The sequence below is a fragment of the Podarcis melisellensis genome (genome assembly GCF_964234715.1).
Source record: "Podarcis melisellensis genome assembly, chromosome: 13".
Classification (NCBI taxonomy): domain Eukaryota; kingdom Metazoa; phylum Chordata; class Lepidosauria; order Squamata; family Lacertidae; genus Podarcis; species Podarcis melisellensis.
The window spans coordinates 20,753,522-20,780,943 of record NC_138545.1 but is presented as its reverse complement, the minus strand read 5'-3'; the positions used below and the strand labels follow the sequence as shown (position 1 = coordinate 20,780,943).

General features: G+C 47.4%; 1 protein-coding gene across 1 annotated transcript; it reads left to right on the top strand.

Annotated features, from left to right (window-relative positions):
* The first annotated feature begins 8,556 nt into the window (after positions 1 to 8,556).
* Positions 8,557 to 26,519, top strand: CD37 (CD37 molecule). Its single transcript, XM_081886081.1, has 9 exons — positions 8,557 to 8,710; positions 11,423 to 11,497; positions 11,687 to 11,759; positions 12,561 to 12,685; positions 13,602 to 13,676; positions 15,729 to 15,833; positions 16,792 to 17,001; positions 18,588 to 18,671; positions 24,022 to 26,519. The coding sequence occupies exons 2-9, from the start codon at positions 11,432 to 11,434 to the stop codon at positions 24,097 to 24,099; spliced, it is 816 nt and encodes a 271-aa protein (XP_081742207.1). The 5' UTR covers positions 8,557 to 8,710; positions 11,423 to 11,431; the 3' UTR covers positions 24,100 to 26,519.
* The last annotated feature ends 903 nt before the right edge of the window (positions 26,520 to 27,422 follow it).

Here is a 27,422-nt window from a genome sequence, read left to right as displayed (position 1 = left end):
TGGCTGGGACACCTTTTTCTTCCCAATGTTGTGCTAGTAGTAATTGTGCAGCCGTAGTTGCATACATAAATAAGTTCTTTTGTAATCTTGGTAGGTCCACTCCTGTAATACCTACTAGGAAAGCTTCTGGTTTTTTTTAAACAAAGGTTATTTTAAACATCTTCATTTCATTATAAATCATTTCCCAATAATTCTTTTACAATCCCACCACATGTGAAAAATGTCCCTTCTGTTGTTTTACATTTTCAACACTTGCTTTCTTTAGCTTTGTACATTTTTGCTAATTTGACTGGAGTTAGATACCACCTATACATCATTTTCATATAATTTTCTTTAATCACCCTACATTCTGTAAATTTTATCTCACTCTTCCATAGTTTTTCGCATTCCTCCATCTGAATATTGTGTCCCACATCTTGTGCCCATGCCTTGCTGGTTAACTCAGTTGGTTAGAGCATGGTGCTGATAATGCCACTGTCACAGGTTTGATCCAGGTATGGGTGCATGTTTCTGCATTGCAGGGGGTTGGACTAGATGACCCATGGGGTCCCTTCCAACTCTATGATTCTAACATTGCAACCTGTAGTTTAGGCTGGCTAGTTTACGCTTGGCAGGGATTAAAATTTAGCCCATGAAGCCATGCCACACAAACCACAGACACAATTAAAATGCATCTTGTACCTTTGAGCACCATGTTAGTAAGCTGGGAACCTTAATAAGCAGTAGGCACTAGGGCCAATTTGTGGACTGGGCATTCTGGCAAGCTAATGTTGGTTGGAGATATATGTATAATGTATTTGTTATTTACTGTATATAGAATGCTTTTAAAACATGTAGCAAACTTCTGTTCTTTCCGTTTCTTAAAAAACTTGGTTAAATAAAGCCGTGCGGTTTCACTACCAATAAGGTAAAAACAGTTTCGCTATCAATAAGCTTGATGTGAAGCCAATACGTCCTTTGCAGCTGCCTGGCAACCAGAACAAAACATTTGTGTTTGTGCGAGAGGGATTCCCCTTACAGAGGGGGTAAGAAGCAGGTTAGGTCTAGCAGATAAGCAACCTGGACTCTGCTACCCACTTTGAAACTACATTCACAAATGTTCCCATGCATGTGAAGAAGAAATACACTGCAAGCCTGGATTTTGGCAAAGAAGAATGTTGCTTTCAAAATCCTGTGGGTTTCTGGATTCTGTGGGATAGGACTGTGCTTCTAAAAGGCAGCTCTGTCCTAAGAAACAATTGCAGAGAAGCCAACTCGGAGAAGGCAGCCGCAATGGCAAAGGAGGATTGCAATTGCAGAATTGCAGTTTGTAAGACTGCAGGAGAAACATCTTTTCTCAAGCCTCACCTTGTTTCTATTTTTGCTTGTTATGTGGATCCCTAGCCAGGATCCTTTGCATGTGTAAGTATCCCTCCATCCCTGCTTTGTGCGTGGATCAGGGGTGCCGACTTGGGCCCCAGTTTATGGGTGTCCAGCAGCATGCATGCTGTGATGTCATGACGTCATGTTACATTGCACGCTGCAGCAGTGCTTGCAAACCCCAGAAGTCGTGTCCAGGTCCCCGTGGTAAGGGTGCCAAGCACCCACAACAATTTTCTGTGGGTGCCCGAGCCCCCAGGGCCCCCTGGAGTTGGTGCCAGTGGTGTGGATTAGGATTAGGGCCAGCCCAGTATATTTTGGCTCCTGAGACAAACCACAAAATGGTGCTTCCTCCAGCAGGAAAGAAGGGGTGAGTGAAGATCTGCATTGGGAACAGGGGGGAATAAAGAGCTGCACTGGGAACAAGGGTGGGAGGAGACCAGCAGTGATTCCTGTTTGCCAAGCGACCACTGTAGAGGTGGCATGGAATGGATGCCAAGGAGGCAGCAGATCTGGACCATAAGCCAGTGTGGTGTAGTGGTTAAGAGCTGTGGACTCGTAATCTGGTGAACCGGGTTCGTGTCTCCGCTCCTCCACATGCAGCTGCTGGGTGACCTTGGGCTAGTCACACTTCTCTGAAGTCTCTCAGCCCCACTCACCTCACAGAGTGTTTGTTGTGGGGAAGGAAGGGAAAGGAGATAGTTAGCCGCTTTGAGACTCCTTAGGGTAGTGATAAAGCAGGATATCAAATCCAAACTCCTCCTCCTCCTCCTCCTCCTCCTCCTTCTCCTTCTTCGCAGCATGGCACAGCTATAACTGCCACCGTGGCAGCAGTAGCAGGTGATGCATTTCTTGGAGGCCGGATCTGCTGCCCCAGGTGGCCGCCTCATTTTGCCTCATGGATGGCCCAGCTCAGATTAGGATTAGGATAACTATTCAAAATGTGATGCTTCCTCATGTTTATTTGAGATCTGGAGACATTTCTGTCAGATGGTATCTTCAGTACATCTATATGGAAAATAAAATATTTCCCCACAGCAAATAAGTCTGTGTCCTTTGCCTGTCCTCTCGCACCTCGCCACTTAAAGTTGACGAGTTAATTTTTCAGTGAGGGCTACTTGCCAAAGCTTTCATATCACCTTACCTGTCTGTATCAGTTCTGCAACGTGGAATAGTCAAACTGGCTGCACTCATAAAACTTAATATGGTCTTTTGAAAGCAGCTTGTCGTTCTGGTCATCCTAAATATTTAACAGTGCCTCAGCAGGCATCATTAATTGGTTTTGCTTTGTAGCTTGCTCTGTTCAACTAAACACCATCCTGCAAAATTTTAACACCTTTCTACGGGACCAGAACATAAGAAGTTATGTTCCTTGGGCTGCAAACACACTTTACCTTTAAAAAGCACATTCCAATCACATCCCTCGAAGAATTTTGGGCACTGTAGTTTACCCCTCATAGTTACCATTCCCAGCAACCATTAACAAACTACCATGCCCAGAATTCTTTGAGGGAGGGGATGTGTTTAGAATGCGCTTTAAAGGCAGCATAGTGTCCCCTCACTCACAATCTGCGTTGCTCTGTTTTGCTATTTGGGTCAGTTTTGAAGGTGTGATACACTACCTATGTATAGGTTTTAAAAGATTTCCCCTCATTATTCTCTGCCTTCCAATACCTGCCACGTTAACTTCCAGCACTCGGCAACAGAAGCACCTGCTTCTTTAAAATTAAAAATATTATTTGCTTACAGGTGGGTGAGAGTGTGGCTTTGTTTTTGCTTGGTGCTCTCTCCTTTTGTGTCATGACCATGTGAGTAAATACTCTTTCAATTCTTACCACCACCTCAAGGATCCATGCTTCAGAGCCAGGGTTTGGGCCACAGCAGTGTCTTAAAGCATAGGATCTTACAACTTAGCCGGTAAATGCAGCTGTGTTTGTGATAACATGATTGTTTTCTGTGGCTGGTGGGTGAAAAACAGGTGGATCCATGATGCAGGAGCCTGACTTTGCATCACAAAGCTCTGGATACTTGATCTTCATGTGGGATAACACAGGATTAAGATAATAAGGCAATGGTAAAATCTCTCCTCAATAAACACTCCCTGGTTTCAGGGTATGAGCTCATGAGAGATCTGAGGACCAGACACAGAGGCCTAGAAGGCCACAGGCAACCTGAGATTCCCCACTCGTCTTAGTGTAATACTTCAAATGAAAATACACCTGTCAGTTTGTAGAGATGGGCTCATTGGTCCCAGGAGGTGGGGGACAACAATCTGTCTGAAGTACAGTTGACTGTGTGGCTTTTTTCTGATATGATTTATGTCACATTTCCTAGAACAACTGTTGCTCAGCAGCACTGCTGTATGGGCGACATTTCCAACTGGAAGGAACAGGAATACAGATGGATTTACATAATACTTTTTGCCCAAAGATTGTGTAATCAAATGAGACGGTACTTTTATCCTTCTCCAAAATAAATACAGTTTTGATCTTCAAAGTGCTTGCTGGACAGGAAAAAAAAGTAACCACCTCAGGAAAGCCAAAAGGAGCAAAACGAAACAAAACCCGATTGTTTAAGGAACTTAAAACATCAGCTGTGGGGTTAAGCTGCCCAAAACCTCAAAAAGCTGCAGAAAATATAGAGAGAAATGCTATTGTGAAGGGGATCTCAGTAATCTTTGCTGCTGAGAGGAGCGGATTCTACTGTGAGCTGAAAGAAGAGGTGAACTAAAATAAAGAGTGGGCTGATCATTACATGGCGATGGGGGGCTCCTCAGATGAGCTGAGTATTGAGCATTTATCCTGATTTGCTTGCAAAAGGCTGTCACGGAGGTCAGACTCTGTCAGGTCTTTACTGAGCATTTGTTCTGATTTGTTTGCAGGGAGGTTATACATCAGCAAACTGCTCACCTCCTGATTGCCTACAGGAGGCCCCTTCGACATGCCACACTTTCCAATGCATTTCCCCATCAATTTCTTAACCACAAAAAAAACTGTTTCTTTTTCAAAGTGACTTTGTTGTGCTAGGGCAACAGAGCGCTTTAACTATGCAAACTTGAATTTTCTAGTGTGCGCTTGACTTTCTTCTGGAAAACATTGACTGTTTGCAGGTGCCCATGAGGATGATAATTTACAAAGTGCCATGAGTCATTAGTGTATCCTGGCATTTTACAAGAGGGCAAGTCCCTCCCTGCCCCAAAGGGTTTACAATATATATTTCTTTTAAGCCTAGGAGGGGAGAAATGCTAAAAGTGACTGTTTCAATGACATGTACTTAAGCCAGGGTTTCCCAAACGCCTGAGTTCATTGGCCCCTTAATACACTTATAAAGTTGTGTTCACTCTTAAAGAACCCTGGAAACTGTAGTTTATCCCCCCAACAGAGCTACAATTCCTTTAACAAACTACAGTTCCCAGGATTCTTCGGGGCAGGTGGAAAATGTGATTTAAATGTGCTTTTGTCATGAGCTGGCTGGTTGACTGCGAGGAAGAAGAGGATCCTGGCAAGGGATGTAGCTGGGACTAGGACATACCAGGGCAAGCAGGGGATAGGGAAGGAAGTACTTACAGGGCGACGGAGGATGGTGAGGGAATGGGGGTCAATGCACAGGAACCAGGTCAGCAGGACCCATCACCAGAACGAGAGGGACCCCTGTCCCCACAAACATGGCAGGCTCTGAGGTGTAGGGAGCAGTGGGAGTGGCACTCTAGGAGGCTGTGGCAGGCAAGGGTCCACAGCCCAGCTCAGAACAGGTGAGGGTCACCTGCCTCATCAAACCCAGATGTTTCAACCAGCATGCAAAGTACAAGGGGAAAGCTGAGCTGAGATGCTCTGTCTGCTCAACTGCCCATGTTGATGAACCTTGGATTGGATTATGCCTGGACCTCTACTGGACTGTGCTTTGGGTTTGACCCTCGACTGTGTATTCTGACTGCTGGACTTCAGACTTGGCTACTTGGATTGACTCTGAACTGCGTTTCCTGGACTTTGTTTGTGTGGATTGACCCTTGGGACTTGGCATACTGAATTGCTGCCAGGTAAGCTATGGCTTCAGGACAGCTTTGAACATAGGGCATGTATGCAGCTAAAATTAACTAGTTGCACCCACTGATGCTCAGCAGTATCTGCAGAAGAAATAGAAGACCTTTGAAGTGGTTTCCCCCCAACACTTCACGGTCAGTAGCAAAAGTGATTCAATACAATGCCAAGAGTAAACCCCGCGATGAACTTGTTAAACTTTAAGGGCCTCTCTGATAAGCTGAAAAGGATTTCCCCCCTTTTCTCCTTCCCTCCCCCACCAAACCAGCTTCCCCATTTTAGTTTTGTTCTGATTGTGTTGACTTTAAGTTCAAAATAGTAATAGCAGTGATGATAATCATGAAAAAATATATATGAGGGGATCAGGAATCTCTTCATTCTCATGTCCCACGTTGCCCGTCCTGATCCATCGATAGCTTGCAACTAGGTAAGACGCAGACATGAACACCGACCCAACCACCTCTGCTCTGACACTACTGTACTCAGATGAGCTCTGCCAGCTCCTCAGAGGAGGATCCATTTGGAGCACAAGCAATGGATCTCTCTTTCTCTCCTAGGCCCCATTTGCACTATACTTCTAAAACAAGATCATACCACTTTAAACAGTCATAGCTTCCCTCAAAGAATCCTAGGAGCTATACTTTCCAGGCGCTGAGAATTTAAAGCAGACTTCACAGAGCTGCAGTTTCCAGAGTGGTTTAACAGTCAACCTGTCTTCTCAGGGAACTCTGTGAGGGAAATAGGAGTCTCCTAATGACATCCTGTGTCCTTAACAAATGACAGTTCCTAAGATTCCTTGGGCGAAGCCATGGCTGTTAAAAGTGATACTGCTTTAAATGTATGCATTTAAATGTGTGCCCCCTCATTCTCAGGGTCAGCCCTACTGCTAGGTAGAATTAAGCAGACAGTGGCAGCTCCCCAGCTGTTGTCCTGTTGGAGAACAGAATTGTGGCTGCTACGTGGCCTGCCCTGAGACTGCCGAGTTAGCCTGCTGCCCCCATTCAAGTACCAGTCATGTGAAATCTCAATAATGTGGAAATTAACAATTAGGAAAAGGTTGGGGAAATGGAATAAACTGCCATGTGAATGCAGCCCATATTGTTCTGTCATTTGTTGTGCAACACTTAAGACATGCCCTAAGCAGTTCTAAGCCTGAAATGATTCAGCAAAGCTGCTTGTTAACAGACCACAGTTAATTTTCCAGTGAACTTGTTTTTAGCAACGATTAAAGAAATGACATGCATTCGTAACATGCTGCCTAATCCTGTGAGTGCTTACTCAGTAGAGAGTAACACAGACTACTTGGGAGTGTAGCCATAATTAATTCTTTGTACAACATATTCAATTTCTATGGAAATGGAAAGCAGAAGGAAGTTCCTGTATCTTACCAACAGAGAGAAAGATGTGTGTGAATTATACCACGTAGGCTGAATGAGCTCAAAACCACAGCTCATCTCTTGGGTGTTTAAATTTTGCATTTAAATTTAAATTTTGCATTTTCTCTAACATCCCTTCTTTTGTACCATGTTCTGTGCTGCTGCTGGTGGTCATTATCAGTACTATCAAAATGAATGGTGATTAGTACTATCAAACTGAATGGAGGCTTACAGGTTAACAGCAATAAGATGGTGATGATGATGATGATGATAATAATATTATTATTTATACCCCGTCCGTCTGGCTGAGTTTCCCCAGCCACTTTGGGTGGCTCCCAATCGAGTGTTAAAAACAATACAGCATTAAATATTAAAAACTTCCCTAAACAGGGCTGCTTTCAGATGTCTTTTAAAAATAAGTTAGCTGCTTATTTCCTTGACATCTGATGGGAGGGCATTCCACAGTGTGGGCACCAGTACAGAGAAGGCCCTCTGTCTTGTTCCCTGTAACCTCAGTTCTTGCAATGAGGGAACCGCCAGAAGGCCCTCAGCGCTGGATCTCAGTGTCCAGGCTGAACGATGGGGTGGAGATGCTCCTTCAGGTATACAGGACCGAGGCTGTTTAGGGCTTTAAAGGTCAGCACCAACACTTTGAATTGTGCTCGGAAATGTAACTGGGAGCCAATGCAGATCTCTCAGGACTGGTGTTATATGGTCCCGGTGGCCACTCCCAATCACCAGTCTCGCTGCCGCATTCTGGATTAATTGCAGTTTCCGGGTCACCTTCAAAGGTAGCCCCACGTAGAGCGCATTGCAGTAGTCTGGAGTAGTCTGCGGGAGATAACTAGAGCATGCACCACTCTGGCGAGACAGTCTGCGGGCTGTATAACAGTGCCCCCAGCTCCCAGCCCCTCTAGACGGTCCAGAAGGATGTTATGGTCAATGGTGTCATTGATGGAATCCCTATTTGTCTGCAACACTCATGAAGGGTGGAAAAAGCCCCAAATCTCTCCTTAGAAAAAAAAAGTGTGTCCATGCTTCAGATTCAGGTTTCCGTACCACAGCAGTGCCGCAAAGCAAAGGTTTATTTACCTTGGGTGTTGTGAACTGATAGCCTGGTAGCTCCGCAGTGAATCTGGAACGTCTCCATGTGAAAACTACGATCACGAGGAAGCTAGGAAGTGGAGCAAAGTTGCTGCAACCCTGCAGAGCACTGGGTCTTTATTCAGCGTGGACAGTGACTTGAGGAGAAATTAACTTGCTGGTAGATTTGGGTGTCCCCATGTGAAAACCAAATAGAGCCTTCCCCCTGTACGATCCCCAAAAAGTGCTGGATCTATAATTTTCGCCATGCAATGCGCGGAAATTGGTTTGAGCTGTGACTCTAGTATTATTTCTCAATATAAATTAACGCGCGGAGATGCGAGGCATGGTGCCTTGAACCCCTGGTTTTGGATGTTTTTACTGGCATAACTGGGTTGGGGATTTTTTGGTGTGGCTTCCCTGCAAAAGCCGTACGTACGATCAGGACAACCCGCGCTCTGCTTGTGCCACTTTCAGCATGTGGAGGGCGCAGAGGATAAACGTCATGAAACCAAATACCCCTCGAGAAGCGGCACCACCTTAAAAAAAAAAGGCAGCCCGCAACAAAAGAGGGAGGGGGAGGGTGGCTGGAAACTGGCGGCTGTGGGTGGAACGCTGGAATCTATTAATTGTTAATATACAAGCCCCGCCTCCTTTGCTCCCCAGCCAGCCAATTAGAAACGCGAGGCGCAAATGAGGGAGGTGGGCCCCTTTGGGTGGATGAGCGAAGTTTGGAAACTTTGGACCGTCAAAAGAAGTCGAATTATTAGGTGGTTGCGGGGAGCGGAGCGAGAGGCTGAGATAGCAACCAAAGCAGAAAGAAGAGGCAAAAGGCTGCCTGGGTGATACAGAAAGGTGAGCCATTCCTAGATCGGGTTTTAATGAACGCTGAGAAGTCCCAGGGCAGAACATTGTAGGGTTAAGAGGTCAGTAGGAGATGGAGAGGATAGGGAATAAAAGTGAGTAAGGGCGTTTTTTAAGAAAACATCTGGGGTTGGGACTGTTGGATCAGAGATCCAAACTAGGTCCTCGAATAACATCCTTGATCGCAGAGCGTGGGGTTAATTTTTGACTGAGTCATCTATGGGGCGAGTGATGGGGGTGGGCTTGGCTGGAGTTGCAAGTGGGCTGCTTATGGGGCAGAAGTTGAGAGGGAATCTTGGGGTGTGATATGTTTCGAGGCCTCAGAGTCAGTGATGGGGGGGGGGGCGTTCTCAGTGTCACTGTGAGGCTGGTGGGATGAAACCAGTTTAGAAGAAAAAGGCTGTTTGGCAGAAGAAGAGAGAACCGTTCGTGTCAAAATGAGGCAGAGGTGGACAGTATGTGTGGACACAAGGGATTTGACAAAGAGGATCATAACTTGATGATTTGTGGTTTAATATGTCATTTTGCTACTGACTGTATATTGAGGAAACCCGGCAAAAACGCCTGTCCTTGTCAAAACGCATGTCTGTCTGGTGTGTGCAAAGTATTTAAAAGTGCCCTTGTGCAACACACCCATGTTGGTGAAGGCTGGTGTGCTCTTTAAGGTCCAAGAAGCCAGACACTGGTTGTGAACCTGCACATATGAGAGAGCTCCCTAGTACACCGAATCTGAAAAGCTCTTGTGCAACTCGAGACGTTCCCATGAGTGTAAATGTGTCATGGACAGCTTACATAAGTGATCCGGATTGCGCATACTTCTGTATGCATAACAATGATGAGCAGAGCTTGAACCGTCTTGCTGAAACAGGGTGTGAATGAGCAGATGTGACAGAGGCCTGTGTTTTCACAAATGAAGGTGGCATATAGATGTGTGTGAACTGGCACTGCTGCAGATGTGAGTTATTAGCTCAGCCAATGGAAAGGCAGAGGAGTGAGTCTGTGGGTCTTGCACGCAAGAAGACAGAGATTTGTGAGAGAGATTATAAGAATCAGTTGCCTAAGGAGCCCAGGAAGTGAGGCTGTCTCTTTCTGAGAATCTATGATGCACAGCACCTTCAGAAACGACCACTTCCTCTTCTGGTCTGCTCTGAGATCATATCATCTGTCCTGCTAGCAAGTCTCAGTTCTGAAGGATCTTTCTGAGGGTAGTGGGAACATGTGAGAATGCCTCTGGCCATGGGTAGAGTGCATTTTCTTCCATCACCTGAGCAACCCCTGTTGCCCAGCCACATGTCTGAACATGATCAGATCCTTGTTGGCCCTGAGCAAAAGTTAATCTACTTCAATATCTTGCTTTATTACAGGGGCCAACAAGATGCCTTCAGGAAGGCCACACACAGGGCGTGAAGCCTTCCCTGGCTGCTGCTCCCTGACAACTTGTATTCAGTAATATGGGTGGGACCTGCAGCAAAATGTTGTAGGCTAGAGTGCTACTATTCAGAGTTCCAACCAACCCACCAGCCAGCCCTGACCTTTCCCAGGACACTCCATTCCAATTTTCCTTGCACCTGGTTTTCCAAGTCAGCATTCCATAACCACTGAGCATGTTCAGCCCTCAGTGGGCTGTTTTGTAGCACCTCCTCAAACCACTTTTTTGGGGTACTTCTGTAAAACTTCGTGTAGGTGTTGCTGTTTAGCTATATAAGGATCCACACTCGGAGAATGAGTTTGCTGCTGGTATATTCTAATCTATCTCTGCCTGTGGATCTGTATAGCTATCTTTAATGAGAACTTCTGCTTCTGAGAATGTAGCTTGAAACTTGCAAAGCAACTTAATTTGGGAAGTTAAATGGTGCCTGACCTATACACTTGCCGCAGTGGATGGTTGTCCCTCTGCATTCTCTATTCCTGCTATCTACCTGCTTTTTTGATAAACCTAAGAACGGTTCCTCATGTTGGACTCAGCTGCTGTGAGGCTGTTGTCATAGCTTCAGAGACAATGCAGGCCACTTAGAGACAGTGCAGGCTCAGTTCTTGCAGCCAGATGGAAACCGTGTGGTTTTGGAGAGGGTGTGTGTGTGTGTGTGTGCGCGCGCGCATCTGGTGGATAGGCATTCCAACTGACCAGAAAATAAAAAAAATATTGGGCCTTCCAACAGCAGCTTTTGATGTGCTGATAAAGCTTCCTACAATGTGGAAATAAAGATTATCCGTCCCTCAAACTGTTTTTAAAGGCATAGCAGGCTAAACAACTGGCAACCCAATGGAAGAATGGGTGGGACTGTTTTATCACATGGAACCAGTTGTCAGCCGCAATGGGTGTTATCAGTGAGGCCTGGATCAGGCTTGGGGTGTGGAGGAGAGGCCTCCATCCTCTCTGTTTACTTCTTCCTTTCCCCCACCTCAACTAGCAAGGCCTGGAATGGAACAGGCAACCCCAAGATGACAGCCAACGTTTCCCCAGCAACCGAGTGAGCCGCTGTTATGATTTCATCACTTAGGATTCTAAGTTGCGGGAGAGGCCGCAACTTAGAGCTCCTTTTTCAAAAATCGGAAAATTAAAGAACCCAAATGAAATAACCTTTCTTGAGGATTGGTGTGGAGATAACAAACATGGGAGCATGAGGAGGCTGGGAGGGAAAACAATCCAAAACTGGATTTGTATTTTGTCTCTCCCCTTGACACTCTTCTCCTTCCCCACAGGACAACACAATGTCCCGCAAAGGTTGCATCGCTGTCACAAAGTACTTCCTTTTCCTCTTCAATTTCTTCTTTTTTGTGAGTACCTTTTTTGGGGGTGGGGTGGGGGGCAGGCCTGATGCCAGGCTAGATGGGCCCATCAGTATGATTCCCGTTTGCCCTTTGAGAAGCCCATTGATGGAGGGTGTGGAAAGATTTAAAGAAACTTGGAAGCAATATGTAGGAACATAGATTTATAACCTTTCCCCCACTCCTTGTTTCTTTCAGCTCCTCGGAGGACTTCTGTTTAGCTTTGGCTTATGGCTACTTTTTGACCGGGACAGTTTTGCGGCTGTCCTAGGTGAGTCTCGTCAGCGTAGATGTGGGTGGGGGGCTCTCAGTCCCGTTTCACATACTCTTCTTTCCCTTCTCCTTCCTGGGTTGCTAATATTCCTCCGTCCCAACTGACACTGCACCCCACCCACTGGTCCCACTGGGGAAATTCTAGGAGAACAAAAAACAGACCTTTCCTTACAGCTGTCTACCAGTGCTTTCCCCCACCTTGGCATCATATTGGTCCTGCTTTCTCCTGCATCTATGCTTTGGGTTTTGCAGGGAAAGCCTGTGGGGTAGCTCATGGCAGCTCATGTGTAGCAGCATTTCAGTCCCTTAGAACATGCTCCCATAAGCACCTGTTGTTTCACCGAACCCTTATACCAGGGAAAATTTCCAGTCAGGTTGCTGGAGAGAAGTAGGCTTTTAACAAAATTGGGGGAAGGACTGTAGTTCAGTGGTGGAGAATTTGCCTTGTGTGCGGAAGGTCCCAGATTCAACCCCCTGGCATCTCCACGTAGGAGAGATTCTTGTCTGAAACCCTGGGCAGCCACTGCTAGTCATTGTAGACCAGGGTTTCCCAAACTTGGGTCTCCAGCTGCTTTAGGACTACAACTCCCATCAACCCTAGCTAGGAGGACCAGTGGTCAGGGATGATGGGAGCTGTAGTTCAAAAACAGCTGGAGACCCATGTTTGGTAAACCCTGGTGCAGACAATGGGCCAGTGGGCAGCTTTTCTTCCTAAAAATATTCTCTGCCATCTCTGGCCTCTTGAGTTTCCTGTCAAGACAGGCCGGACTGATGATTTACCTATTAACTCCCTCTCCAGGGTCGGCGTATTATGCCCTCAAGATCTGGTCCTATATTTTCTGTGGGGTCGGCATCCTCACCATGTGGATGGGATTCCTCGGTTGCCTGGGTTCTCTCAAGGAAATCAAGTGTATGCTAGGATGTGTAAGTATGTGCAGAGAGAGGGGGGGGGGAGTCAATAAAAGGAACTCGGGCATAAGGGGTTAAAAGCAAGGCCTGCTAGGAGTTGGCAGGCCTTTTCTGGAAGCAGGACCGGGTGGGTCAAGAACGCACATGTGGTGGCAGTGGCAAAAGACAAATCCCACTCTTTATTTTCAGTCCCTGGAAGAGGGACTGAAAATAAAGCTGCCAGTAGCTTCACAATGTTATATAAATCTGTGGTGTGTTGCTGCATTTGGAATACTATATACAGTTCTGACCCCACCACCTCAAAAAAAGAATAGTGTAGAGCTGGAAGAGGTGCAGAAAGAGGCAAGGGAAATTATTTGGGTGGGTGGCGCTGCTGGAAAAGGGGGAAGGGCTGCCTACCAGCCACCCCATAGCAGCAAAGAAAATTTGTAGCCTTTATTGATCAGCATCTAAGATGGAAGATATCCCAAGAAGGGAAGGCTTGTGTTTTCTTCTGAATGCCAGCCAGTCACTACAGCAGGAAAGGGTCCTGCACCTTGAAAAGTGGCCCAACAAACAGCCAGGCAGCAGACACAGCATGCTGGGAACCCTGAAGCCCCACGGACCGTGCCGAGGGGGCAGGACCCTGCCTAGAAGTAACAGGTTGTCCACCTCATGGAGAAACATCCAGGGGCTGGGCCTCCCTTGTGGGGTAGATTCTTTACCTGTGGAAAGCAAGGGGAGACACAGACAGAGTCAAAAGCAGCAGTCAGGAAGGAATCCCTGGAGCTGCAGGCATAGAAAGTGTTTGTGGGGAGGTGAGAGGAACCACCATCTCAGCTGGCATCCAATCTTCTCCTCCCGTGAGAGGGAGACTTGCAGTAGCTCACCTGGCTGTGGTGGGACGTTGGCTGAGTCTCACTGGCCTCTCTTGTTCTCTGTGCCCCCCCAGTACTTTGCCTTCCTGCTCCTCCTCTTCCTGGCCCAGATCATCATTGGAATCTTGGTATATTCGCAGAGCAAAACGGTGAGTGGCACTTGGATAAAATGTGAAACCTGCATGTCTCATGGGAGGGTCAGCGCGGGGCTGCCCTGGGATTTCCCCCACTGCGGTCCAAATAAAAACATCAGATTATCTATCTCTCCATTTCTCTCGCCACGCTTTTATCGCTAGGCTGGATACATGTAATACGTTTAAGGCACACACGCCAAACCCAAGAATTATGACAACTGTAGCTTACCCTTCCCAGAGCTACGAAACCCAGTGCCCCAAGCAAACTACGTATATCTCCCAGGATTCTTTGGGGGGCAGACAGCGGGGGGGGGGGGGAAGCAAATGTGTGCTGTAAACGTGTGGTGTGTATGGGGCCTCCCGTCTGGTCTACACACACAGTGGAACGAGGTGATAAAGCACAGAGGTGACAGAAGCAACCATACTGTCTCAACTTGCTGGGGGGGGGGCAGCACTTTGTGCGTAATAGTTTCCCCAAAAGTAGATGACTGAGCAGATTGGGGAGAATGGGTTCTAGCTCCACTCACTTCCTGTGTGCTGGTTTTTCCACTCACAGAGAGAGTTTGTTTGACACAGGGGAAAATGTTTCAAAGATTCCCCCGCCAGTGTCTGAAGTGGAAAGTGTCATTCTACCCCCTTTCAAATCCGCCGCCTTGTTCTTTTTGCGTGTGCTGTTGACCGAGCCTCGGTTTCCTTGCCTGAGCGGAGGAAAGAACAAGCGGGGCACGCGAGAGAGGGCTGCTCATGCCCTTTGATCTCCCTTTCCCTCTCCAAGTGCTTGTGACTCACACGCAGGGGAGAGCAGGCTGAAAGCTGGGGTGAAGCAGGCCCACGCCTCCCTCCTGCCGTGGGTGCGTTTTGATCTCTTCTCTCTTTTGGCTGGGTGGTGAACTCTTGCTTTTCCCCACCCTTGAGCCTCAGGCTCTGGCTCCATTGTAGATTCTTAAACCCTCCCTTCTACGCTTTCAGGCAGGCTCTATGTTTTTAAAAAAGCATTTCTAGGCCATTTATTTGGCAGAGTTTTCTCTAAATTAAATTATCCTGGAGGGAGGAGGAATGGCTGTGTGATTGACGCGAGGGCCAGCTATTAAGCTCTGTGCAACCAGCGAGCTCCTATATAGTGGTACCTCGGGTTAAGAACTTAATTCGTTCCAGAGGTCCATTCTTAACCTGAAACTGTTCTTAACCTGAGGTACCTGAGGTACCACTTTAGCTAATGGGGCCTCCTGCTGCCGCCGTGCGATTTCTGTTCTCATCCTGAAGCAAAGTTATTAACCCGAGGTACTATTTCTGGGTTAGTGGAGTCTGTAACCTGAAGCGTTTGTAACCTGAAGCATCTGTAACCTGAAGTCCCACTGTAGTAAACAGGAAAACCCAATGCTCTCACATGTACAGTGGTGCCCCGCAAGACGAACGCCTCGCAAGACGAAAAACCCGCTAGATGAAAGGGTTTTCCGTTTTGGAGGCGCTTCGCAAAACGAATTTCCCTATGGGGTTGCTTCACAAGACGAAAAAAATCTTGCGTCCCCCGGCGTTTTTTTTTTGCTTTTTTCGCCCTTTTCCTAAGCCGCTAAGCCGCTTATCAGCTGTTCCGCTGATAAGCCGCTTAACAGCTGATCGCTGGAAGCCGCTTGACAGCTCTAGCACTAATCCACTAAGCTGTCAATGGGCTTGCTTCGCAAGACGAAAAAACCGCTAGACGAAGAGAATCGCGGAACGGATTAATTTCGTCTTGCGAGGCACCACTGTACTTCTGTTTAGGAGTTTGTGGGGCAAGTGTAGATTCAGAGAAGGCGTGCCACTCAAGAAGAGTACATCACCTCTGTTTGGTTTTCAAGAACCCAGGGGGAACCGGGCACCACAATTTTTCAACCTTGTTTACAGGGGCTTCATTTCCCCCCTGCCTGTATTTGGGCAGCTGGTAAGGAAACAGGGGGGGGGGTCATGCCAACCCAAGAAGACACTATAATAAATTTGCTATAGGGCACACAGAAAATAAGAGCACCCTAATGGCTGTTGCTGCTGTCGGAGAGCCGACTTTTTAACTTTACTTTTGTTCCCATGCAGCTCAACACAAAGGTTGGTGACTATGTCACAGAAATAATTGAGCACTATGGGACATATAATCCGTCCACGGATGAGGAGGAGAGCTGGGATTATGTGCAGATGGAGGTAAGATACTTTCCTCAAGAAGAAATGCCCACCCAAGTTTTCTCTGCCTTTTTGATTCCTCCTGCCATGTTCATGGGTGGCTTTCTTTGGTTATTTACCATATTTGTCCATCTATAAGACGCCCCCATGTATAAGCTGCCCCCTATCTTTGGGGACTCAGATTTAAGAAAATGGGGGGAGATATATCCATGTATAAGACGCCCCCCTAATTTTTGACATTATTTTTTAGGGAAAAAACCTAGTCTTATACACAGAAAAAATACGGTAATTAATTTAGCAAAGTTAATGTACTGCTCAGTTGTGTAAAAAAAAAAAGCACCCAAAGCAATTTACTAAAAGAATAAAACGAGATTATCAGAGTTAAAAATTATTTGAAACATTACAAAAATGATTAAAAATCAACAAAGCAATGGGCTAAAAACCAGATTGAAACTCATGCCAAGCCTAATGAGGAACGGTTGAAGGAGCTGGGTATGTTTAGCCTGGAAAAGAGGAGATAGGATAGCCAGCTTCAAATATCTCAAGGGCTGTCACATGGAAGATGAAGCAAGCTTGTTTTCTCCTGCTCTGGAGGGTAGGACTCGAACAAATGGCTTCAAGTTACAAGAAAGGAGATTCTAAGATTTAGGATGAACTTTCTGACTGTTAAGAGCTGTTTCACAGTGGAACGGTCTCCCTCGGGAGGTTGTGGACTTTCCCTCCTTGGAGGTTTTTAAGCAGAGGTTGGATGGCTAATGGGTGCTTTAGCTGAGTTTCCTGCAATGGACTAGATGGCCCTTGGGATAGGCTGGCGTGCTGGAGGCCCCGTTGTGAGTGCCGCCCACCATTTTGTCACCCGCTCGGTGGTGACACCAGGGTGGACCGCCCCCATCGCCCCCCTTCCTCTGCCCCTGGGGTAGCTTTCTCTTCCAGCCCCCAGGTCTTCTTCTCATGGTCTCTCTCTTTTGCCTCCCTGCAGCTCCAGTGTTGCGGATGGATCCTCTCCAATGACTGGATGGAGAACACCATAATAAAGAACTCCTCTTACCACCTCTACCCCTGCTCGTGCCGCGGCAACATCTCTCAGCCTGGCCAGCCAGGGAACGGCACCACCGCTGCCCCCACCACCAGGCCGAAGATCGCAGGCTTCTGTAACTCTTATGGGCAACCGTGGTCCGTCTATGAGATGGTGAGTAGCCGAAGGCCGGGGAGAGGAAGCTTGCAACACTTATCTGGTCAGAATCCAACCCTTGTGGTGCTCTGAGCTTGGCTTGCATGGCTTGGAGAAAGTGGATAGAAAGAGGCTTTGTCTTCCCAACCCGTTAATTCTAGAACTCCCAAGTCACCCGGTGAAATGGATCGGCAGCAATCCTAGAAGACCTTTAATCTTAATAATTAAAGGTAAAGAGACCCCTGACCATTAGGTCCAGTTGCAGACTACTCTGGGGTTGTGGCGCTCATCTCGCTTTACTGGCCGAGGGAGCCAGCATACAGCTTCTGGGTCATGTGGCCAGCATGACTAAGCCGCTTCTGGAGAACCAGAGCATTCACCTTCCCGCCGGAGCGGTACCTATTTATCTACTTGCACTTTGACGTGCTTTCGAACTGCTAGGTTGGCAGGAGCAGGGACCGAGCAACGGGAGCTCACCCCGTTGCAGGGATTTGAATTGCCAACCTTCTGATCGGCAAGCCCTAGGCTCAGTGGTTTAGACCGCAGCGCCACTCGCAACCCCTATCTTAATAATTAGGATTCTGCTATTTGAGGGTTTGGCAAATTGCCTTCCTTGGAAAGGTATCTCATAAACTGAAAGGACCTAAAGGGCAGAGTTTGAAGGACATATAGAAATAGATGACATGATTTTATTTCTTATATAAATATTGAGGCACATGTTTAAAATGATACATGCAAAATGTCTGGCTCAGTTAAGCCTATATAGAGCCTTTGTTCACAATAATGATGGAACTTGAAGGTTGATTGTACTTTTATAAATCTTTATTAAGGGAACCTTGGCGTGAGTTAACATGTTATTATTATCTCTTTGGAGCCGTGTTGTTATATTTTCGTACTTTTGTCCTACTAGGCTGCGATGTTTTCTGTCTGCACATTGGTTGTTAAAAATCAATGTAAAAATGTGTGCTGGGAGGGGGGAATTGGCAGTCAATTCTGGAACAGACAAAAGGAAACACTTTTCTGCATACTGTGTAGTTAATTTATGGGATGCACTCCCATGCAATGTGGGGTAACAGTGGTGCAGTTTTGACCGTGCTAGACTGAACGTAGTAGTCTTACCAGGCAGTGGTGGGGTGGGAGAAGGGGGCTGCTTTTTAGATTGCAACATTTTCACTTCACTTACTTCAAAATGCAGTAAGACAGCTCTGCTGTGGGGGCCGGTGGTCCTCTGTTTCAATCTCCTGGGAGTGGGGGCTGGACATCTGCCCCCCCCAGTCCTTCCTTGTTGGCAACCACTGCTGGGAATGGCCACCGGTTTGGATGGCTTAAATGGGTAATTAAGCAAGTTCATGGAGGATAGGACTTGGAGTGGCAATTGGCCGTTGTAATCAAATGGAACCTCCATGTTCAGAAGCAGTGCATAGTTGAATACAGAACATGTGGCAGGCTATTGCCTTGCTGCCATGCTCCCGGACTTCTTGGATGCATTTGGTTGCCCTGTGGGACACAGAATGGTGGGCTTGACAGCTCTTATCTTCTTGGAACACGCACGCATGGAAGCAAGCAGCCTTTTTTTTAACAAATACACCTTTGTCCAATTGTAGGGCTGCATGGATGGCGTCCAGACCTGGCTCACAAATAACATCGTCACCATTGTGGGGATCAGTCTTGGGATTGCGCTCCTGGAGGTAAGAGGTCTGGGCGAGCTGCTGCAGGTTGGTGTAGAAGGAGTAGAACTGCAAGGAGTAGAACTGCTGGCATTGCCAATAGTAGCGGAGGTTGCGGTGGAGCTCCGCTGCTTCCCTGGCCTCCCAGGTCGAGCGAGTGGGGAGAGGGTATTATCTGTGGATGCAGTTCCTACAGAGACCTGAGAGTATTTCTGTGGCTGAGCAGAAAGGGGAAGCATACCAGTGTTGCCACCTTGGTGCTCTGCGGAGGAAAACCACAAGCGGTGCCTGTAAGTGCTGCTCCAGTCTGGACCACTAAGTTCTGTTGACTGTGGAACTATGCTATGTGGGTGAGAGATGGTCTGCCCTTTCCCCTCCTCAGCCTAAAACCTTTCTTGTAGTTCCTGCAGCTGCTGTGCATGATCCTGATCAGCGCACTAGAGCACAGGGACTTGCATAGTGGTGGCTCCCATGAGATCCTCTACTTCCCCAGCAGGTGGCAGATGAGAGTGTATTTGTATGCATGCACTGATGTGGTTTTGCTCAAGGGCCTGCCTTGGTATATTAGCTGTGTACATTTGGAATTGTGTTGTTGTTGTTGTTTGCTTCTCATTTCCCCTCCGGCCCAAATCCAATTTGTGTGGGCTTTTATTTGTATGGCCTGTGCATGATTTTGGTCTTGTGTGTGTGCTGGCCATCAAAACTGCTAGCTAGCATATTGAAGTCATTGTGAATTCCTTGGTGAATTCTTGGCCTGTGCTTCCCCATAATTCTCAGATTACAGGGTTTTGTTTGTTTTTTGTCTTTCTGGGGAGAAGGGGTTCTTCCTGACTGGCTTCCTAAGTTGGGGAGGCAGAATTTGGGGTGGGTTATAGAGAACTCATTTTGGAGGACTGCACTTGGCTCTGCTGTTTCTATAGATTTTTAGGGGAAGCAAACTGCAGCTTCTAGTGCAGCTGCTAAGCCAACTATCTGGTTTGAAAAACACTGAACATGTGGCACACAGCCAAGGCTTCAGTGTTAAGTGAGAGGGCACGGTGTTACCTCTTTGGGATTTGGGAGTCTGAGCTTGCCTGGTTGATCTATCAAGTGAGTGTGTTACTAGGTAATTTGCATAAAACTTGCATATGCAAATTGTATAGATGTCTCTGGGAAATTAAGATGGTGGGTGTCTGGGGCCTCCCTGTAACTGTGTGTTGATGTGCCCTAGATGCCCTATAAGCATTAACAAACAAACAAAACTAAACCAGGTGGGGTGCCGACGGAAGAGCACTTGATCTAGGGCCTCCCACAAAACACCGGGGGCTTGGACTACCTGAGCCGCCCTCTAACAACATCGCTATTAACAGGGGAACCAGACTTGCCCTTGAATCTGGAAGACCTGTGCAGCTTCTTCATGGCATGGATCCAAGGTCCAGTGTGGTTTGTGTGTCGGACTAGGACCTGGGAGACCAGGGTTCAAATCCCCATTCAGCCATGAAGCTGAGGGTGACCTCAGACCAGTCACTGACTCTTAGCCCACCTCACAGGGTGGTTGGGAGGATAAAATGGGGAGCCAAAGAGCCATGTGCACCACCTTGGGTTCCTTGAAGGAAAGGTGGGATATGACAGGGAGTGAGTGGGTGAATGAATGGGGTGTTTAGCTCCTTCTACCCTCGCCTCCGCCATCCTTCTGGCTTTCGTCACTGCCACCTCCAGCGGCTTGGCAGACTCCCATCTCAGCTGTTCAGGCCTTTATATAGTGTGCTGTGTGATCAACACCTGCCCCAGTAAGGGCATGTGGACTGCCCTGCTGGCACCGGCAAGTGGGGTGCTGAGGCCAGCTGTGGCCTGCTTGCATGTTTTGTGTGTTGGCTGCTGCAGTTATGTGGAAAAGCAGGTTGCTTTGTGGTTCTCGAGACCCATGCACCTCCCTGCCATGTGTCCAGGCATGCCTGTGAATGCAGCGTTTTGTTTGGCTACACAAAGCAGCACACACACACCAGGAATTGCATGTTTTCCTTGTGCTCCCTCCCCAAGTGCACTCTCCCAAACCTCCTCTGCCTCTCTGTTTATTTTTTTGCTTATTTTAAACCCTTTTGCTGTTGCCGGCACAGGGACATCTACTTCGAGTACTGGCAAGGTAATTACTCCAGGTGAAGTGGGAAGGCTGAGCTTTGCCTCTGCCTGGTAGGGATTTAGCTGCTGCAAATCAGTGTGTATCGGCGCCTCCTTTCCCCCTTTTCCTCCTCGCAGTCAATTGCCACATGCCTGCCCTCTAGGCTGCTTCGCAAGGGGAGTCTTGATGCCCCCTCAGAGCAAGAAGAGGAAGTGTTTAGAGTGCCCAAGCCTCTACCCTCAAAAGAGAGAAGAGGAAAGAGAACAAGAAAGCAGTGGAGGGGCTAGAAAGAAAATTTCAAAATATAGCTAAAATGTAACAGGAGGGAGTTCAGAGCGGTTATTTCTAGGGAGGGAGGAATTATTACTGATAACCCACCCTGTTCCCTCTAAGATGCCCACACCATTCTGATCTCCTCATTCCAAAGCCAGTATTTAGACACGGCAGCTCTTTGAAATGCCAAGCCAAGAAATACACACACCAAATATCACAAAGCTCCAAATAAAATAAAAAAGCAAAACAAAAGAATAAAACAATATAGAATAATGCATTCACCTGCTTTGCATGCAGATGGTCTCAAGGCAGGACTAAGAGATCCCGGCCTTTAAATCCTGGAGAGCCACTGCTGGTGTGTGGAAAATGCTGAGACAAGGGTCTGTACAGTGCAAGGCAGCTGCCCTGTGTTCCTGAAGTGCTCTCTCTGCTTCCCTGCTTGAACCACTGAATAATTGCCTGCCTGCCTATTCATATCTGGAACGAATGGCAAGTAGGGCTTTACAGGTTGAAGTGCACAGATTGAAATGAAGGCGGAACCCAGCATGCTTCCGCTTCATAAACCGAATCTGAATGTTTTGAATAGACTTGGTCTGTAGCAGAACAATGTCTATTATTGTCACCAGCATTGCCTTCCAGAGTAGAAGAAAAGCAGGGTGTTTTTTTCATGATGGTAACAAAATAATTAGCACTTGTGTAGTGCTTCTGAATGTTCAGAGTGCTCTGTACGCATTGTCTTGTGATCCTTACGACGTCAGGCGTTGCATGTTTCCATGCTGGTCTGTGGCCCACTCCAGATGCTGTATGTCCTTCTGAGTGCTGTAGATGTGTGTGCATGGGTGCCTCGGCTATTAGACCACCTGGAAATGTGGTGGCCAGGGACTGCATCCTTCTACCTAAGGAACGGCGCTTTAACTGCAAGAGTGAGACGGTTCTGGCAAGCCCCGCATTGTGTTGGCCTTGGGATTGCCATGGGTGTGGAGCACACGCAGTGTGTGTGTGTGTGTGAGAGGTGCAAGGTCTGGAAGGGGAAACGGACTGCGCAACTGTGTAGAAACTGTTTTGCCAGGAGATGCGAGCTCATGTTCAGCCACTTCCACGAATAACGCACTGAGTGAGGCACTTCCTCTCCACGTGTAAAATGGGTGTTGTGATTGCCTGCCTCCTCCTGGGGGTTCCTGGAAGGAGAAATGAAAGCGTAACTTTAAAAAGAAGAACCCTCCCTTTGCTGGATAATCTGTAGACAGTGTTAAAAACTTTTAGATATATAAGTCAATAGCCAAAAGGCACCTTAAACTTGGGTTACGGCTGCCACAATGGAATGTTTGGGCGACTTTCCTCCCCAACCCCCACCCGCGGGATTTATTATTATTATTATTTATTTCATTTCTATACTGCTTTATATTTTAAATAAAAAATCTCAAAGTGGTTTACAACACATCAAAGCATCAAATAAAACAACCCATAATAATAATAAAAATTCAGGCACCAAGGAAAATATTTCAGATCCTTCTCTTAAGTGATATTTTGCTTTCCCCATATTTATTTACCTACTTACCTACTTTTTTTCCGCCCTATAGGATGCACTTTTCCCCCTCCAAAAATGATGGGGAAATGTGTGTGCGTCCTATGGGGCGAATGCAGGCTTTCGCTGAAGCCTGAAGAGCGAGGGGGGTCGGTGCGCACCAACTCCTCTCGCTCTCCAGGCTTCAGGAAGCTATCCGCTAGCCGTGGGAGACGCAGCTCTCCCACGGCTAGCAGAGGGCTTGCGGGCACCCAGAAGCTTGGGGCGCACTGAGCTCAGCACACCCCAAGCTTCGGGCTTCGTGCAGCGCTCTGCTAGCCGTGGGAGAGCCACGCGAAGTTGCACGGCTCTCCCACGGCTAGCAGAGAGCTTGCCTGCACCCAGAAGCTTTTCGCACAGCTCTACGCTAGCTCGGGCTTCCCCCGCCCCAGCCCCGCACCTGGGGAAAAAATAATTCCCCCCCCTTTATTTCCCCCCCAAAAAACTAGGTGCGTCCTATGGGCCAGTGTGTCCTATGGGGTGAAAAATATGGTAATTCATAGAGCTGGCCTGTAGCAGGAATCTAGGAAGCCAGTGTGGTGTCATGGTTAAAGTATCAGACCTGAGAGATCAAGGTTCAAATCCCCACTCAGCCATGACCTTGGGCCGGTCGCAGCCTCTTAGCCTTCCTCACAGGGTCATTGTACGGATTAACTGAGATGGGATGGGGGATGAACCATGTACTATTTGGAGGAAAAGGTGGGATATAAATGCAGTAAGCAAGCTTTTCTGCTGACCTGTTTTGCTTTACCTAGGTCGAGCTAGGATTATAATACGTCAGAATTTTGGGGGTTCTACCCTTGTTTGAATTTTGGTCATTTAAAATTCTATTTCCTTCTGAGGAAACTGAATAGTTCAGTGAAACGAGGTTTGTAGCCGGCATCCCGTTAAGGCTTTGTTCTATTTTCGGTTTTTCTAATTTTCCCCCTTAAGCTTTTTGATTTTTATTATTTAGTTGATTTCCACAGGATAATATTTCTAGTCAGTTACTTCTCGTTTCAGGGATTTTCACGGTATTTCATTTGTTTTGTGCAACCTGTTTAAGAAAGCTGGCGGGGCCAGCCAGATGGAGATGTCAGTCGCGAACCTGGCATCATCAGGTCTCCATGTGGTGGCAATTGGACCCGCACCAGGTGGCACCTGGGGGATTTCAAACACTGTAGATAGTTTAAATTCTCCTCCCTCCTTATCCAGCTAGATGGGGGCAGGAGGGGGGGGAGATAATGGCCTTCTGTTTTCTTCCGTAAACCTGTTTTTAAAAAGCCCAGGCGACTTCAGAACGTGAAGGCTGCCCTGGTGTTTCCTGTGAGGTCCTCCACCCTCTGGGTGATCAATGTCCCACGAAATGCAGCTGGGGCTGCCCCCCATTGGTGCCAGTGGTTGTATCAGAGCAGCAATGTGAGCCCTCTTTTAACTGGATCTCTCTCTTCCCACAGCTCTGCCTCATGACGCTATCGATGTTTCTGTGTAGGACCATCGGACCCAACTATGACAAGCTGACTCGCTATTCCTAGGAGTCGAATCGCCCCTTCTCAGAGTTCCAGATTTTATAGGGGGCGGCAATGGAATCCATCCCTTTAAATTCAAAACTTTCCACTTCAGGGCTGCAACGTGCCTATGGAGATTCTCCACCTAACCTTTCCTTGCACAGAGCTAGGATTGGTTCTACCATAACCTTGAGGAAAGAAATTAAACTCTCAGGAGTTGCAGCTGTCAGGAGAATCCATTACAATACCCTGCAGAACTCTTCATACAGCAAAACAGATGATTTAGCCCTTAAATCTCCCCAAACCATAAGCTTATCCATTCCGAAATTTGATGTAATAATGCCAAAAGATTTAGTCCCGACGTTTTCCTGATTATTTTGGCTCTTGAGTGTTTATTTCATGACATCCAAGGCTAGACCTTGCTTCAGCACTGTTTGGCAGAATAAAGAGTTCACTGCCAGACTCGAGTGGATTACAGAACATAACTTGGAAAGCAAATGTGTGTTTTTAAAGGTTTTTTTTTACTACTAATAATAACAACCATTAACAATTCTATTGACTATTCCGTAAAATTCCTTAATAAGCTCGTTTTGGAATTAATCCTGCCTTGCGTAGTATGAAAACAAAGCTGATGTTAAAATGTTTAAATTTTATTTAGCAGCGAAAGAAAGAAAAGTACTGAGAACTTGGATGAGCCATGTTTTTGAGCGATGGTGCTCAGGTGCAACATTTTAAATTGGGGATGGAAAACCTGTGGCCCTCCTGGTATTGCTAGACTAAAACTCTCATAATCTCTGGCCCTCCTAGCTGGGGCTGATGGGAACTGTACTCCAAAACATAAGGGAGTGCCTGTGAAATTCTTTTAACCCACTCAGTTTACACCTTGTACTGTAATGTCTAACCCAGGGATGAGCATCCTGTGGCCCTCCCAGCTGCTGGACTCCCAATTCCCATCATCCCCAACCATCACAGGCATGATGGAAGTTACAGTCCAGCAACATGAGCCACAGGTTGCCCACCCTTGCTCTGAGTCACCTTGGCTGGATTTGCTGAAAATGCCTAGGTGAGAACAGCCATTGTCCCCTCCAATCTCCCCCCTTCCAGTCGTTACAAAACTTCCAACCTTTGTTCTGAAGCCCTTCTCTACCCCGCGGCCCTGCTCTCCCCTTCCCATTTTCTGGTTGTTAATTCTGTTATTGCGCACGTTGAGACTGTGGGCTTCCCCGCCATGAAGAGTTTGGTCCAATTTTTGTCATTCATAATCTTAACGCATGCACACCCCAGCTAGCTGCCTGCACAGGAGGTGGGGAACCTGTGGCCTTCCAGATGTTGTTGGGCTCCCAACTCCTGTCACCTCAGACAGGTTCAACATCTGGAAGGCCACAGGTTGCCTCCCCATTCCAACAGTTTCTATGCACTTATCCTCCTCAGATGGGCTCTTCTTACACAAAAGCAACACAAGCGAGCGTAGCCAGCTCTGGTAAAGACGTCTTCATTGTGAACACTTGAAATCGCAGGGAAGGAGGAAAACCTTGCTTGTCTTGGGCATGTGCGTCTGCCAGGCAAGCTCCAGATTTGGGGATGGCTGTGGGGCATGGTGCAAAAGTTAAACTGGCCTCTAGATCCAGCATCTTAGCCTGTTTTGAACAATAAGACCAGAAACAAGTATTTTAAGGGGGACCGAGGGCTGGTATTTGTCATGGGTCCTGCTTGGACACTTCTAGGTCTTGGCAGCTGCCCAACAAGGCCAGGTTCTGCTCTCAATCCTGTCAGTGTGTGCATGCGTACATTGGTGGTCTCCCAGAGATTTGGCTGGAGCTACATAAGCCCCTTCTCCCCCCCCCCCCAGGTCTTGGTAACTATTTGGAAAAGTTGCGCTCAATTCACATCATTTGTCATTACTTTTGTTATTCTGCTCCACTTGTTTATACCTGTACATTGTCCGATGGGAAAGCCCATTTCTAACTTGCTGCATGTGTTGTGTATCTGTTTATGCATAGAAACCACCTGGATGTTTGACATACAGTCATACCTCGGGTTAAAGTAGCTTCGGGTTGTGATCTGCGGCGACCCGGAAGTAACGGAACCCGTTAGTTCCGGGTTTGCCGCTCACGCATGCGCAGACGCTCAAAATGATGTCACACGCATGCGCAGATGTGACGAATAGCGACCCGTGCAGAGGTGGGTTGCGTTCGCTTCAGGGTGCGAATGGGGCTCCGGAATGGATCCCGTTCGCACCCAGAGGTACCACTGAAGTGGAGTTGTGAGGGAACAGAGGTTAAAAGGGAGGATGCTGGTGGAATGAGGTACGCATATATAATTTCACCTTTATCCGTAGCTTGTTGCTTCTTAACAGTATTTGGGGTGGTTTTGTGCATTTTGTGGGTTGGGTTTTTTATTATTATTATCCTGTTTTGTAAATAAATAAATAAAAATCCCTAAATGGCTGTTTTGCTTTGGTTCTTTTGCACTCTGGAGATGTGAGCAAGCTAAGATGGCCTCTAGAAAGAACGACTAAGCAGGCCTCAACCCTAAGAGAATGACAACAATCAAGGAACAGGAGAGGTATAGCTATCAAGGGCATTCTTAGCCACACCTCTTCCTCCCATTGGCTGCTCTAGCTTGATGGTATCTCTCAGAAGGCTCCTCCCAGCCCAAGTGGGTTGTATGTGCCACAGGCTGTTGGGAAGTCGTACCTTGGTCCAAAGCTGGTCTGTGGCAGAACTGGTCCTGACAAGGGAGTTGTTCTTCTTGCAGCTTTTCCACAAGCAGTAAGTGCTGGTGCTTCTTTTGACTTGCCCTACCGTGCTGGACTCATTGGTTTCTGTTACTGTTGGGGTGCTCCCCAAGGAAAGGACCCCTGGATGGTTAAGGGGTTGTGGCGCTCATCTCACTTTTAGGCTGAGGGAGCTGGCGTTTGTCCAGACAGCTTTCTGGGTCATGTGGCCACCATGACTAAACCGCTTCTGGCGCAGCGAGACACCATGACGGAAACCAGAGCACACAGAAATGCCGTTTATCTTACTGCTGCAGCAGTACCTATTTATCTACTTGCACTAGCGTGCTTTCGAACTGCTAGGTTGGCAGGAGCTGGGACAGAGCAATGGGAGCTCCCCCCGTTGTGGGGATTTGAACTGCCAACCTTCTGATCGGCAAGCCCAAGAAGCTCAGTGGTTTAGACCACAGCACCACCCCCAAGTACAAAACCCAAGAAAGGGTTAATCCTGCTCCAACCCGTCTGCTAATGAACCCTTCCACCCTGCCCTCCAAAGCAGTCAACCCCACAGCAAAAGCTGCAAACCTACAGGCCTCTCGAGTGAGAATGGGCTGAAGGGGAAACGAAAAATCAC

Bases quoted from the DNA above. Each gene is read 5' to 3' on its own strand.
- CD37 (XM_081886081.1), top strand. From the start codon at position 11,432: ATGTCCCGCAAAGGTTGCATCGCTGTCACAAAGTACTTCCTTTTCCTC. The intron at 12,686-13,601 runs GTAAGTATGTGC...GTGCCCCCCCAG, and splicing joins TCAAGTGTATGCTAGGATGT to TACTTTGCCTTCCTGCTCCT. The intron at 18,672-24,021 runs GTAAGAGGTCTG...CTCTTCCCACAG, and splicing joins TTGGGATTGCGCTCCTGGAG to CTCTGCCTCATGACGCTATC.